Source organism: Oncorhynchus clarkii, chromosome 7, assembly GCF_045791955.1.
Source record: "Oncorhynchus clarkii lewisi isolate Uvic-CL-2024 chromosome 7, UVic_Ocla_1.0, whole genome shotgun sequence".
Lineage (NCBI taxonomy): Eukaryota > Metazoa > Chordata > Actinopteri > Salmoniformes > Salmonidae > Oncorhynchus > Oncorhynchus clarkii.
This window is the reverse complement of record NC_092153.1, coordinates 15,573,921-15,589,169: the sequence shown is the minus strand read 5'-3', so window position 1 is coordinate 15,589,169 and position 15,249 is coordinate 15,573,921. Positions and strand designations below refer to the sequence as shown.

General features: G+C 43.1%; 1 protein-coding gene across 1 annotated transcript; it reads left to right on the top strand.

The window, feature by feature from the left end:
• Positions 1-2,408: 2,408 nt before the first annotated feature.
• On the top strand, positions 2,409-15,185 carry LOC139412936 (excitatory amino acid transporter 5-like). Its single transcript, XM_071159833.1, has 9 exons — positions 2,409-2,936; positions 4,391-4,470; positions 4,917-5,132; positions 11,155-11,408; positions 11,536-11,635; positions 11,996-12,424; positions 12,558-12,692; positions 12,890-13,004; positions 13,582-15,185. Exons 1-9 carry the CDS (start codon positions 2,772-2,774, stop codon positions 13,741-13,743), a joined length of 1,656 nt encoding a protein of 551 aa, XP_071015934.1. The 5' UTR covers positions 2,409-2,771; the 3' UTR covers positions 13,744-15,185.
• Positions 15,186-15,249: the final 64 nt, after the last annotated feature.

Here is a 15,249-nt window from a genome sequence, read left to right as displayed (position 1 = left end):
CACACACACACACTGTTTACTGCTGGCAGCCAGCAGGCAATCCCTATAAGTCCTGACATTAGAACTGCTGGGAGAAGCACCTGTGAGCCCTGAATAGACCAACGAGGATAAATAATCACTAAGCTTTGGCAACAACACACAACAATGGAACATCCTTCACCAATGGTAGGGGGGAAGGGGGGAATGATTAAAAAGTGTTAGTCGGTTGTTTTTTCCAGTATAGGGTTCAAGATTCCTGTAGAGATCCAACTGAGGAGCCCAATAAGGATCAGTGTTCTGTTGCTTTTTTTGATTGGCTGTCTTGATTTAGCTTCCAAAGTGTTGCCATGTTGTGTTTGATTGTTTTAGCTGTAGTGGATGTTACTTTAATCCTTCACAAACCATTCATAAGGCCTACAGTGCATTTGGAAAGTATTCATTTTGTTAGGTTACGGCCTTATCCTAAAATGGATTAAATCATTTTTTCCCTCATCAATCTAGACACAATACCCCATAATGACAAAGTAAAAACAGGTGTTTAGAAATGTTTGCAAATATATAGAAATAAAAAAACGGAAATATAACATTTACATAAGTATTCATACCTTTTACGCAGTATATTGTTGAAGCCCCTTTGGCAGCGATTACAACCTCAAGTCTTATTGGGTATGACGCTACAAGCTTGGCACACCTGTATTTGGGGAGTTTCCCCCAGTCTTCTCTGCAGATCCTCTCAAGATTTGTCAGGTTGGATGGGGAGCGTTGCTGCACAGCTATTTTCAGGTATCTCCAGAGATGTTTGATCGGATTCAAGTCCGGGCTTTGGTTGGGCCACTCAAGGACATTCAGAGAATTGTCATGAAGCCACTCTTGCGTTGTCTTGGCTGTGTGCTTAGGGTCGTTGTCCTTTTGGAAGTTAAAACCTTCACCCCAGGTCCTGATAGATCTGGAGCAGGTTTTCATCAAGGATCTATCTATACTTTGCTCCATTCATCTTTCCCTTGATCCTGACTAGTCTCCCAGTCCCTGCCGCTGAAAAACATCCCCACAGCATGATACTGCCACCACCATGCCTCACCGAAGGGATGATGCCAGGTTTCCTTCAGACGTGATGCTTGGCATTCAGGCCAAAGAGTTCAATACTGGTTTCATCAGACCAGAGAATCTTGTTTCTCATGGTCTGAGAGTCCTTTAGGCGCCTTTTGGCAAACTCCAAGTGGTCTGTCATGTGCCTTTTACTGAGGAGTGGCTTCAGTCTGGCCATTTTACCATAAAGGCCTGATTTGTGAAGTGCTGCAGGGATGGTTGTCCTTCTGGAAGGTTCTCCCATCTCCACAGAGGAACTCTGGAGCTCTGTCAGAGTGACCATCGGGTTCTTAGTCACCTCCCTGACCAAGGCCCTTCTCCCCTGATTGCTCAGTTTAGCCGGGCGGCCAGCTCTAGGAATAGTCTTGGTGGTTCCAAACATCTTCCATTTAAGAATTATGGAGCCCACTGTGTGCTTGGGGACCTTCAATGTTGCAGAAATGTTTTGGTACCCTTCCCCAGATCTGTGCCTCGACACAATCCTCTTGAAGCTCTACGGACAATGCCTTCGACCTCATGGCTTGGTTTTTACTCTGGCATGCACTGTCAACTGTGGGACTTTATATAGTCAGGTGTGTGCATTTCCAAATCATGTCCAATCAATTGAATTTACCACAGGTGGACTCCAATCAAGTTGTAGAAACATCTCAAGAATGATCAATGGAAACAGGATGCACCTGAGCTCAATTTAGAGTCTCATAGCAAAGGGTCTGAATACTCATGTTATTTTTTTTTCATTTTTTTAATACATTTGCAAACATTTCTAAAAATCTGTTTTTGCTTTGTTATTATGGGATATTGTGTGTAGATTGATGAGTAAAAAATGTTAGAATCCATTTTAGGATAAGGCTGTAACATGATGTGGAAAAAGTAAAGGGGTCTGAATACATTCCGAAGGCACTGTATATGCTTGATTTTCATATCAACTTACCTCACTGTTAATTAGTCATTCAGGACTTTGACAACTGTTATTAACAGGCGGGGTCAACTTTTTAAATAATTATTGAAATGAACTCACTTAAGCAGTCCTGATTCTTTCTGAATAAAGTAAGTTCCTAGTCAGTCAGTGGTAATAAGACATAATGGGTTATTAATGGGAGTGAGACCTCAGTGTCAGAGACCGCTACTGACCTGGAACCTGCTAATGTTTTGTGTGTGTGTGTGTGTGTGTGTGTGTGTGTGTGTGTGTGTGTGTGTGTGTGTGTGTCTGAGTCTCTAGGAAGCATTATTTTCAAGGGCTTAATCTCCTGTAGGAGACGTAGGTTTACAGAGACTTACTCTGTCCACTTCCACCTCCTCTCTGACAACCGTTTAGATCAGATAGTGTTTGACTGACTGACTCTCTGGCTGGATGCACTGACAGCCAGTCCTGCTGCATCGTCAGCTATCCTTTAGTTTCTGCAGTGGCCCGGGATCGGTCCTTAGTGATTTCACTGCCTTGACCACATAAACCTTTTACAGCGGGAATCCACTTAAAGCTTTTGGAGTTTTCTTGTGAACCATCAAGGAGGACTAAAGACATATTTCAAGCCAGGACAGGATACTGAACAGGGACCTAAAGGGAATCAGGTGGGACCCACAAGTGACTCGCGACCCTCCGGTTTGGGAATCATTCATTGACTGGACGTAAGGCAGGACCTTGGGCCACCAGGCCTATCTCTTCTCTCCTCTCTTTCCTTCAGCCCGTGGAGTAACTGGGCCTCAGGATGGAGTGCATAAAGCACATTATAAAGAGCATGGTCTCTGTGAAGGTTTGGGCGTACATCAAGGGCTACTGTAAACGCAATGGGTTGCTGACGCTCTCGGTCATCGCCGTGGTTTCTGGCTGTGTGCTCGGCTTCTCCCTCCGCAGCTTCAACCTCTCCACGCAGGTACGGAGGCGCGCACACACACACACACACACACACACACACACACACACACACACACACACACACACACACACACACACACACACACACACACACACACACACAGCTATTGAGTCATGCAACAAGGTTTTGGTTCTAGTGGGCCTAAGGTTTATAGCACTCAGGCATCCTACAGGGAGATGTGATGAGCTTTGGGTCTTAGACGGGGGTAGTGTTAACACAGAGGGCTCTGGATCTTAGACAGGGTGATAGTGTTAACACAGAGGGCTTTGGGTCTTAGACAGGGTGATAGTGTTAACACAGAGGGCTTTGGGTCTTAGACGGGGGTAGTGTTAACACAGAGGGCTCTGGGTCTTAGACGGGGGTAGTGTTAACACAGAGGGCTCTGGGTCTTAGACAGGGGTAGTGTTAACACAGAGGGCTCTGGGTCTTAGACGGGGGAAGTGTTAACACAGAGGGCTCTGGGTCTTAGACGGGGGTAGTGTTAACACAGAGGGCTCTGGGTCTTAGACAGGGTGATAGTGTTAACACAGAGGGCTCTGGGTCTTAGACAGGGGTAGTGTTAACACAGAGGGCTTTGGGTCTTAGACGGGGGTAGTGTTAACACAGAGGGCTTTGGGTCTTAGACAGGGGGATAGTGTTAACACAGAGGGCTTTGGGTCTTAGACAGGGGGATATTGTTAACAAAGAGGGCCTTGGGTCTTAGACAGAGGGATAGTAAACCACTGAGGGGTTGGTTGAGAGGGCCTTACACTGGGATAGTGCAGACGGAGACTAAAGAGAGAGTGACCAGCAAGACACTTTCACAACGCATAAAACCCTGTCTCACAAAGCTTGTACCATATTGTTGACATAAGAAACTACTCTGACTGCAGATCGATAACTGCTGTATTGAATTCAGAACAGATGCAATGCAACAATATCAACTGAACCATAACCTGCACATCCCAGTTATACAGTACTGATTCAGCTAGCCACGGTAGAGGCTGGACTTCTCAACTGCTCTACCTGGGTCAATAGTAGCCATGGTGATCCAACCCTTGACATCCACTATTTCAGTAGTGGATTAATGGGTCAGCAGCTTCTAATTATCTGACTCACTGTTGTAATCTGCATCCGCGCTAACCTCAACCTGTCAACAAATACACAGCATCAAACATAGCCCAATGGGAAAGCACGTCACCTGAGAATGATTGATTGATTGAACTTTATTAGTCATGTAAAATCCTGACACAATGTCAAACCAAAAATATATAACATACCAGGCACCAGACCAAGAAGTGGGTTTGACTTAGCTGGCCTGGTACAATGGAACCAACAGAATAGTCCCTAAAGTGCAAACGGTGCACACCTCATGTATTTGAAAGTATTTTACCAACTGTATGTATTTGCCCCAGGTCTGCCACGTACAGCTTGTCCCCTGACCCAGAGTGTTGTGTGTCTCCCCTTTCCAGGCTAAGATCTACTTCTCGTTCCCTGGAGAACTGCTGATGAGGATGTTGAAGATGCTGATCCTGCCTCTCATCACGTCCAGGTAACACATAATCACTACTGTCTGTTCCCCATGTCCCTACTGCTCTTCTCCCTGGTCTACACCACAACCCATGCTACTTCAATAGAACGCTCTATACATTTATAATGGAATAAGACGCTAATCGAATACTCTATGGATTCTAATGGAATACAACCCTAAATGAATACCCTAGGAGTTGTAAAGAAAGAGAATGCTATCAGAATGCTGTACGACTCCTAATGAAATAGAACTCCTAGAGCATTCATAGCATTGCATTTCATCAGGATTCGTACAGTATTCTGATAGCATTCTCTTTCTTTAGAACTCCTAGAGTATTCATAGCATTCTAACGGAAAAGAGCGCTAAATTAAATAGTTCATTAAATAGAACGCTATCAGAATGCTCTCTGAATTTGAATGGAATACAACACTGACTAAAGGCTCTATGAATCCTAACTCCGTGGCCAGTCTGATGTCGGGGCTGTCAGCCATGGACACTAAGGCCAGTGGGCGGCTTGGGGTGCTAACCATCACTTACTACCTGTGGACCACCTTCATCGCTGTCATCGTCGGCATCATCCTGGTGCTGGTCATCCACCCTGGTACGGGCACAGAGAAGGACGGGCACAGAGCAGGGTCAGGGCCCGTTATGACTTCTGCTGATGCTCTGCTGGACCTCATCAGGTACATATACACACAAGCAAGCATTTACGCACACACGGACGCACGCATGCAAACACGCACGGACAGACACACAAATGCGCACGAATGCACATACACATGGTGAGGTATCTGGAGGGGCATATTTGAATAGGATGGCCCACAGACACATTGCCTCTATCAGAAGTTGGCTGTACCAGATTCCAGAGTTTCCTGTCTTTAGTCAGTCTAAGATGTTTAGCACCCACCTTTTCATCCCATCCCTCATGGGACGAGATTCCAGATTTCCACGAGACTCAGGCAACAGATTCTGACTGCTCTGCTAACACAGACGATTCTTCCTGTCGGGGTTTGTGTGGATTAACTCATAAATAAACCAGTCAACCAGTCAACTCAGTGAACTCCAGTTTTCCTCAGCTAAGTATAAACCATAAAGGTTGTGTAGGCCTGGGATTCAACAACAGGCGCTTTGTATACAAGCGCATTGCATTATTGGAAAAATGCGCCTTGTAAAGGCAAGTTTCCTGACGTTAGTGGATATTGCATTCATGGTAAACGCTGCGGATTCCAGCTCAAGCGTAAATTACCTTTAAAAGTCAAGAGCAATGGGCTTGTCCAACGTGCCTTTGACTGAATCCCCAACCTGGTCTCAGAGCATTTCGTATTATTCTGTACGTAAATCCGGGACAGCCCATGTAGTAGGATATGTTACGTTTTGTAATGTATGTATTCATTTGTGGATGTCCATCACCCATTTCGTATGATATGCTACGATTACAATTTGTATTATGTGTTACGAATTTGTAAAAATAATGATATGTTACGAAATTCTAGCAAGGTGGCTAGGTGGCTAATTTTAGCTAGCTGGCTAACGTTAGCTAGGCTAGGGGTTAGGGGTTAGGGTTAGGGTTAAGTTTAGGAGTTAGGTTAAAAGGTTTACGGTTTATGATTTGGGGAAGGGTTAGCTAAAAGGGTTAAGACCCTGCTGGCTAAATAGCCTCCTAATACTGACTCTTCAAGGAATCAGATCTTTTCTTTTTCTGTTACCAACAGTGTTGTGGTTCTGTGTGGATTGAATCATTTTAAACCAGTAAACCAGTACAGAACCAGTGAAATCCTGTCCACCCCAGTCCCCTTAGTACAGCTAAATACAGCTACCTGGAAGCTTGTATTAAGTAGGGGTCTTTAGGTCGTAAATAGCATTTAAAACAGCAACACCAGTACAAGGTAATTTAGCTCACGTGGTTTGAGGGATTTGCACGTTTGGGACTGTTCTATTGGTTATATTGTTCACATTCACTTCTGAAACAAGTCAACCCTCCCGTGGGCCATGTTAATAATAGGCATCATTAGGGGAGAGTGGGGTAAGTTGAGCCATTTTTTACATTCAGTATCATTCAGTCAAGGGAAATACATCATTATTTCTAACAAAGATACTGTATCTACATATATTTCAGCATGTATCCCTGGAAAAACACATCTTTTCCCAAAAAAAGTGGTTTCTTGGCACAACTTACCCTGGGTATGGGGGTAAGTTAAGCCGCCTACAAATTTCTCCACTGAATGAAAAATTACCACTACCTTTTTAAATCCATGTCTATTTTCCCAACCATGTCTATTTTCCCAACCATGTCTATTTCCCAACCATGTCTATTTCCCAACCACAATTCCACACAATCACTTTTTGTATTTTTATCATTTTAAGCATCTTTTAACACAGGCTTAACACCTAATTAACACGGTACTTTTAAAAACTATTTTAACATAGACCAGCCCCTGTTGTTACCTCATATCCCAGCAAAAATGCAAGCATTATGAAACCTCTAACACAATAAATATATTTGACTTGGTGAAAATCAATTTTTTGGACCTAACTTGCTTACTACTTTTTCCATGTGGTTTCTTCCTTCACAGATTCCATAAAATCATGACCTCATCCTAAATATTTGGTCAAATTATATATTTGGGTGGCTCGACTTACCCCTTTGGCTCAAAGTACCCCAGTGACGACTAAGTCTCTATCTTCTCAGAACACACCGTGTCCTAAATGCTTTGCCCAGAACACACTGCACAATGCGTGTCGAGGATCGGCAGTGGCTTAGGCCCTCCGTGTGAAGAATCCTCCAAAGCCCAGAGGATTATGGGTATTTTTAGTGAAAGCTGTGTACGGGCGGGCGGATGTAGGCTGTATGACTGTCAGAGGTGCTTTAGATCATTTGTCACACGTCTGATAGGCTGACTGGCCCTGGTGCAGTGGCCTTAACATGATCCTTTATGAATACAGGCCTCCTAATGATGAGGACTCTTAACCACCAACACAGGCAACCAGCCTGGAGATGTTACCACATTGTGACATCATTCTTACAACTTTATTATTTCGACTGCAGAACAGCTGAAACATTTTGACGTTGCAGGAGAATATGAGACCAACTATGAAGAGAAGTCTTTTGGTCAACAACGACCCTAGTCAGAGCAACGAAGTCATTTAGTCAACAACGACCCTAGTCAGAGCAACGAAGTCATTTAGTCAACAACGACCCTAGTCAGAGCAACAAAGTCATTTAGTCAACAACGACCCTAGTCAGAGCAACGAAGTCATTTAGTCAACAACGACCCTAGTCAGAGCAACGAAGTCATTTAGTCAACAACGACCCTAGTCAGAGCAACGAAGTCATTTAGTCAACCTTCGTCTCTCCCGAGCCCGTACGGGAGTTGTAGCGATGAGACAAGATAGTAGCTACTACAACAATTGGATACCACGGAATTGGGGAGAAAAAGGGGTAAAAAATAAAAATTGAGACGATAACAGAAAGCAGATACACCAACCTTCTGACACGTTATATGCTCAGTGTGACAGGACAGGGCTACCGGAACACAGGGTCAGCAGAATGGAATAGATTGTCCACCTGAAGGTAGAGATTTCACTTAAAAATCTGAACAAATCATATATGACAATATAACATCACCCATCATATACACAGTATTATTATCACCCCATCATATAAACAGTATTATTATCACCCCATTACTCAGGGAATAACTCCCATCATATAAACAGTATTATTATCACCCCATTACTCAGGGAATAACTCCCATCATATAAACAGTATTATTATCACCCCCATTACTCAGGGAATAACTCCCATCATATAAACAGTATTATTATCACCCCATTACTCAGGGAATAACTCCCATCATATAAACAGTATTATTATCACCCCATTACTCAGGGAATAACTCCCATCATATAAACAGTATTATTATCACACCCCCATTACTCAGGGAATAACTCCCATCATATACACAGTATTATTATCACCCCATTACTCAGGGAATAACTCCCATCATATAAACAGTATTATTATCACCCCATTACTCAGGGAATAACTCCCATCATATAAACAGTATTATTATCACCCCCATTACTCAGGGAATAACTCCCATCATATAAACAGTATTATTATCACCCCATTACTCAGGGAATAACTCCCATCATATAAACAGCATTATTATCACCCCATTACTCAGGGAATAACTCCCATCATATAAACAGTATTATTATCACCCCATTACTCAGGGAATAACTCCCATCATATAAACAGTATTATTATCACCCCCATTACTCAGGGAATAACTCCCATCATATAAACAGTATTATTATCACCCCATTACTCAGGGAATAACTCCCATCATATAAACAGTATTATTATCACCCCATTACTCAGGGAATAACTCCCATCATATAAACAGTATTATTATCACACCCCCATTACTCAGGGAATAACTCCCATCATATACACAGTATTATTATCACCCCATCATATAAACAGTATTATTATCACCCCATTACTCAGGGAATAACTCCCATCATATAAACAGTATTATTATCACCCCATTACTCAGGGAATAACTCCCATCATATAAACAGTATTATTATCACCCCATTACTCAGGGAATAACTCCCATCATATAAACAGTATTATTATCACCCCCATTACTCAGGGAATAACTCCCATCATATACACAGTATTATTATCACCCCCATTACTCAGGGAATAACTCCCATCATATAAACAGTATTATTATCACCCCATTACTCAGGGAATAACTCCCATCATATACACAGTATTATTATCACCCCATCATATAAACAGTATTATTATCACCCCATTACTCAGGGAATAACTCCCATCATATAAACAGTATTATTATCACCCCATTACTCAGGGAATAACTCCCATCATATAAACAGTATTATTATCACCCCATTACTCAGGGAATAACTCCCATCATATACACAGTATTATTATCACCCCATTACTCAGGGAATAACTCCCATCATATAAACAGTATTATTATCACCCCATTACTCAGGGAATAACTCCCATCATATACACAGTATTATTATCACCCCCATTACTCAGGGAATAACTCCCATCATATAAACAGTATTATTATCACCCCATTACTCAGGGAATAACTCCCATCATATACACAGTATTATTATCACCCCCATTACTCAGGGAATAACTCCCATCATATAAACAGTATTATTATCACCCCATTACTCAGGGAATAACTCCCATCATATAAACAGTATTATTATCACCCCATTACTCAGGGAATAACTCCCATCATATAAACAGTATTATTATCACCCCATTACTCAGGGAATAACTCCCATCATATAAACAGTATTATTATCACCCCATTACTCAGGGAATAACTCCCATCATATAAACAGTATTATTATCACCCCCATTACTCAGGGAATAACTCCCATCATATACACAGTATTATTATCACCCCCATCACTCAGGGAATAACTCCCATCATATAAACAGTATTATTATCACCCCATTACTCAGGGAATAACTCCCATCATATAAACAGTATTATTATCACCCCCATTACTCAGGGAATAACTCCCATCATATACACAGTATTATTATCACACCCCCATTACTCAGGGAATAACTCCCATCATATAAACAGCATTATTATCACCCCATTACTCAGGGAATAACTCCCATCATATACACAGTATTATTATCACCCCATCATATAAACAGTATTATTATCACCCCCATTACTCAGGGAATAACTCCCATCATATACACAGTATTATTATCACACCCCCATTACTCAGGGAATAACTCCCATCATATACACAGTATTATTATCACCCCATCATATAAACAGCATTATTATCACCCCATTACTCAGGGAATAACTCCCATCATATAAACAGTATTATTATCACCCCCATTACTCAGGGAATAACTCCCATCATATAAACAGTATTATTATCACCCCCATTACTCAGGGAATAACTCCCATCATATACACAGTATTATTATCACCCCATCATATAAACAGTATTATTATCACCCCATTACTCAGGGAATAACTCCCATCATATAAACAGTATTATTATCACACCCCCATTACTCAGGGAATAACTCCCATCATATAAACAGTATTATTATCACCCCATTACTCAGGGAATAACTCCCATCATATAAACAGCATTATTATCACCCCATTACTCAGGGAATAACTCCCATCATATAAACAGTATTATTATCACCCCATTACTCAGGGAATAACTCCCATCATATAAACAGCATTATTATCACCCCATTACTCAGGGAATAACTCCCATCATATAAACAGTATTATTATCACCCCCATTACTCAGGGAATAACTCCCATCATATAAACAGTATTATTATCACCCCCATTACTCAGGGAATAACTCCCATCATATACACAGTATTATTATCACCCCATCATATAAACAGTATTATTATCACCCCATTACTCAGGGAATAACTCCCATCATATAAACAGTATTATTATCACCCCCATTACTCAGGGAATAACTCCCATCATATAAACAGCATTATTATCACCCCATTACTCAGGGAATAACTCCCATCATATAAACAGTATTATTATCACCCCCATTACTCAGGGAATAACTCCCATCATATCCAATACTGTTGTAGACTTTATGATTTACATGTTATTCTCCCTTTGACAGGAACATGATTCCCTCCAATCTGATAGAGGCAACTTTTCAACAGTACCGTACAGACCTGGTCCCCATAGTGGCCTCCAGTTTGGTGGAGTCCCAGGCCAACTACGTCTACGTGATGCCCGACCACAACAACCCTCAGCTGGGCCACCCGGTCTTCCTGGAGATCACCCCAGCTCCAGACATCAAGTACAAGATCGTCCCTGGCCACAGCTCTGGCATGAACGTACTGGGGATTGTCATCTTCTCTGCTACTATGGGTGAGACACACACACACACACACATATATAGTATGCATGAATGAACACACACAAATGACACACTGGATACACGAGTACACACACACACCCTTCCAATCACGCCTGCTCCTGTGTTTTCTCTGTGCAGGCCTGCTCCTGGGGAAGATGGGCGAGAGAGGCGCTCCATTGGTCAATGTGTGTCAGTGTGTCAACGAGTGTGTTATGAAGATCATCAATGCTGCCATGTGGTGAGTTGTTGAGACACACAGCAGTCACCTGTCTGAACTCTCCTTCACATGTAAAGGTCTGGTAATCCTGATCTGGAGGATTGAGAATGGGAGGATTCATTTAGATTGAGATTGGATCTCACCAACACATCTTCCTCCCACGCCCCTCTCCCTTAGTCATTAGCTCAGTGTATGTCTGCATTTCAGGTGTGGCAGGACATCAAGCTGAGCCAGGTCAACCCAAAGCTGCTTGAGTTCTTAGGAAGCCCAAAGCTCAGGGGGCATGACAACGCCTGGTGGACAGAGACAGAATCACAAGGGCCCATTGCTTGCTTGCCTCATTTATTTTGAGGTATTTATAATTTATTGATCTTTTTCCAGGTATTTCCCTTTCGGCATTGTGTTCCTGGTAGCAGGGAAGATCCTGGACATGCATGACCCCGCCCACCTGGGAGAGAAGCTGGGGATGTACTTCATCACGGTGTTAGCCGGTCTGTTTGTCCACGGACTAATCCTGCTGCCGTTCTTCTACTTTGTAATCACACGCAAAAACCCCTTCACCTACATCAGAGGCCTGCTACAGGCTCTGGTCATCGCCCTGGCAACCTCCTCCAGTTCTGCCACCCTGCCCATCACCATGAAGTGTCTGTTGGAGAACTGTGGAGTGGACAGACAGATCGCCAGGTTTGTCCTTCCAGTGGGAGCCACCATCAACATGGATGGGACAGCCCTCTACGAGGCCGTGGCAGCCATTTTTATCGCTCAGGTCAACGAGTACGAACTGGACTTTGGTCAGCTGGTCACCATCAGGTCAGGACTGTCTACACAAGAGCTCTCTCTGTTACTCTCTTAGTAACTTTGTGTCACAGCAACCACACATTCGCACGCACGCATACACACACACACACACACCCTGACCCTGACCCTGCTCTTGTCTCTTCAGTATCACAGCAACAGCGGCCAGTATCGGGGCTGCTGGGATTCCGCAGGCGGGCCTGGTTACCATGGTGATCGTCTTGACCTCTGTGGGGCTGCCGCCCGCTGACATAACACTGATCGTGGCCATCGACTGGGTCCTGTAAGTGTCTGACCATGAGAGTGTTTGTGGACTGGGTCCTGTAAGTGTCTGACCGTGAGAGTGTTTGTGGACTGGGTCCTGTAAGTGTCTGACCGTGAGAGTGTTTGTGGACTGGGTCCTGTAAGTGTCTGACTGTGAGAGTGTTTGTGGACTGGGTCCTGTAAGTATCTGACCGTGAGAGTGTTTGTGTCTGGCAGGGATCGTTTCAGGACCATGATCAATGTGTTGGGAGACGCTCTGGCTGCAGGCATCATGTGTCACCTCTGTAAGAAGGACTTTGAAAGGAGGGAGTCAAACGCTAACTCTGCCCGGGTAACAGCTCTATACCAGCTTTACACTGACCCCAGCCCTAACCCCTCTACAATACAACTATATACCACCTTTACACTGACCCCAGCCCTAACCCCTCTAAAATACAACTCTATACTACCTTTACACTGACCCCAGCCCTAACCCCTCTACAATACAACTCTATACTACCTTTACACTGACCCCAGCCCTAACCCCTCTACAATACAACTATATACCACCTTTACACTGACCCTAGCCCTAACCCCTCTACAATACAACTATATACTACCTTTACACTGACCCCAGCCCTAACCCCTCTACAATACAACTATATACTACCTTTACACTGACCCCAGCCCTAACCCCTCTACAATACAACTCTATACTACCTTTACACTGACCCCAGCCCTAACCCCTCTACAATACAACTATATACCACCTTTACACTGACCCTAGCCCTAAGCCCTCTACAATACAACTCTATAATACCAGGTTTTAGTGTGTTTGAATCTGCTCTTTGACTAACTGTCTTCTCTCTCTCTTTCTCTCTCTCTCTCTCTCTCTGTGTGTGTGTGTTCTGTGTTTGTGTTTTGTGCAGAGGGACACAGTGATCTCCTTCGGTGGCCAGAGTGTCCAGAGTTGTACCCTGTCCGAGGCTCCTCTCATGGACTATGCCCATCGCTGTGACTATGTCTACGAGGTGGAAGGTGACTGTGTCACAGAGAGATCTGGCCCCACTTACAACCTGTGTCAAGTTTAGGAGAAACCTGCTCCCTGTTACAACCTGTGTTACAAAGAAACCGGTCCCCGGCTGCAACCCGTATCACAGTGAAACCGGTCCCCTTCTACATGCTGTCACAAACAAACCCGTCCCCCGCTACAAACTGTTTGGTCTGAGACACTTTCACTGGACAGACAGCAGGGGGCACTGCCCGCCTTCAACAGAGACCTTTCTATTCACATGAATATACCTAGAGTTGTCCTGATATCAATGGCTTTGGTCTGGGGAATTACAATGGGACTGGGAAACAACCCTGCACTGAAACAGAGTTTGCACTTTTCTGATATGCATTTATCAGGAGTTGACTATAACGTCTTCATAATGTTCTCTGATGGATCAGTTGCTTGATGATGTGCTCACACCACTAATTGTTGTGCGGTTGATTCCTGCACATGCAGTAAGTCGCTTTGGTAAATGTTCAACGTTTTACTGTCTGATGATCACACCTGTGCCATGATGAGGAAGCAGGTTTTCCTCATCGTTTTGTGACTGGCTATCTAGGCTACTGTAACCTACCAGTGACAGGGACTTACTTACACAGTAGGTCCACTAGGGTGCATGTTATGTCCGAGTCAGTTTTCCTTCTTTAGCTCAATGCAGATTCCGCTCAGGACACCATTTTGGTGCCACAATGTACTGCAGCACAGAGCACTTTTTAGGCAACCAGGTGGCATTACGGACACCATTTTGGTTCAATGTGCTGCTGACTGTGAAGATAGATGACAAGCACTTTCAGAGTTTTTTGAAACCTTGTTTGGTATCAGAATGGTTATAGATACATGCATGAAGATGCGATATTTAGGGCAGGAGTATTCAACTCTGACCCTACAAGATCCAGAGCCTGCTGGTTTTCTGTTCTACCTGCTAATTAATTACACCCATCTGGTGTCCCGGGTCTAAATCAGGCCCTGATTAGAGGGGAACAGTGAAAACATGCAGTGGAACTGACTTCTGAGGTCCAGAGTTGAGTTTGAGGGTTCTAGAGATATAACAGTAATTTAAAACAAACGTGAGTGTGACTACTGATTATTTAGTAATAGTTTTTATTTTTTTTATGGTTTAAACTTAAATGTTGCATGTGCACATTTTTATTTTGCAGTTAGGTTTTGGAGCCTTAAAATGTTCTTAATAACTGGTCACCGTTGCTGAGAATGTTGCAACCACGGAAGTGCTGAAATTGACAGAACTTAATACTGAAAATGTGTTTAAATATAGTCAGTGACTAGGGGTAAATCCTCTCATCGTTACCTCTGTTAACCTAATTATAACAAATAGAGAATGGTTAACTGATATTTCAATGTCTTATCGGTAGATTTACTGTAGATGTCACTGTAATGTACATCTTTGACCACCTAGGATCTAGAAGAAACTTCTCAAAATGTTTTTACATACAAATGAAAATGACTGTGGTGTCCATGCAAGATACTTGTCTTGTACATTGTTATGTTCTAATCCAATTTGTAATGTAATGATTTGAGCATAACT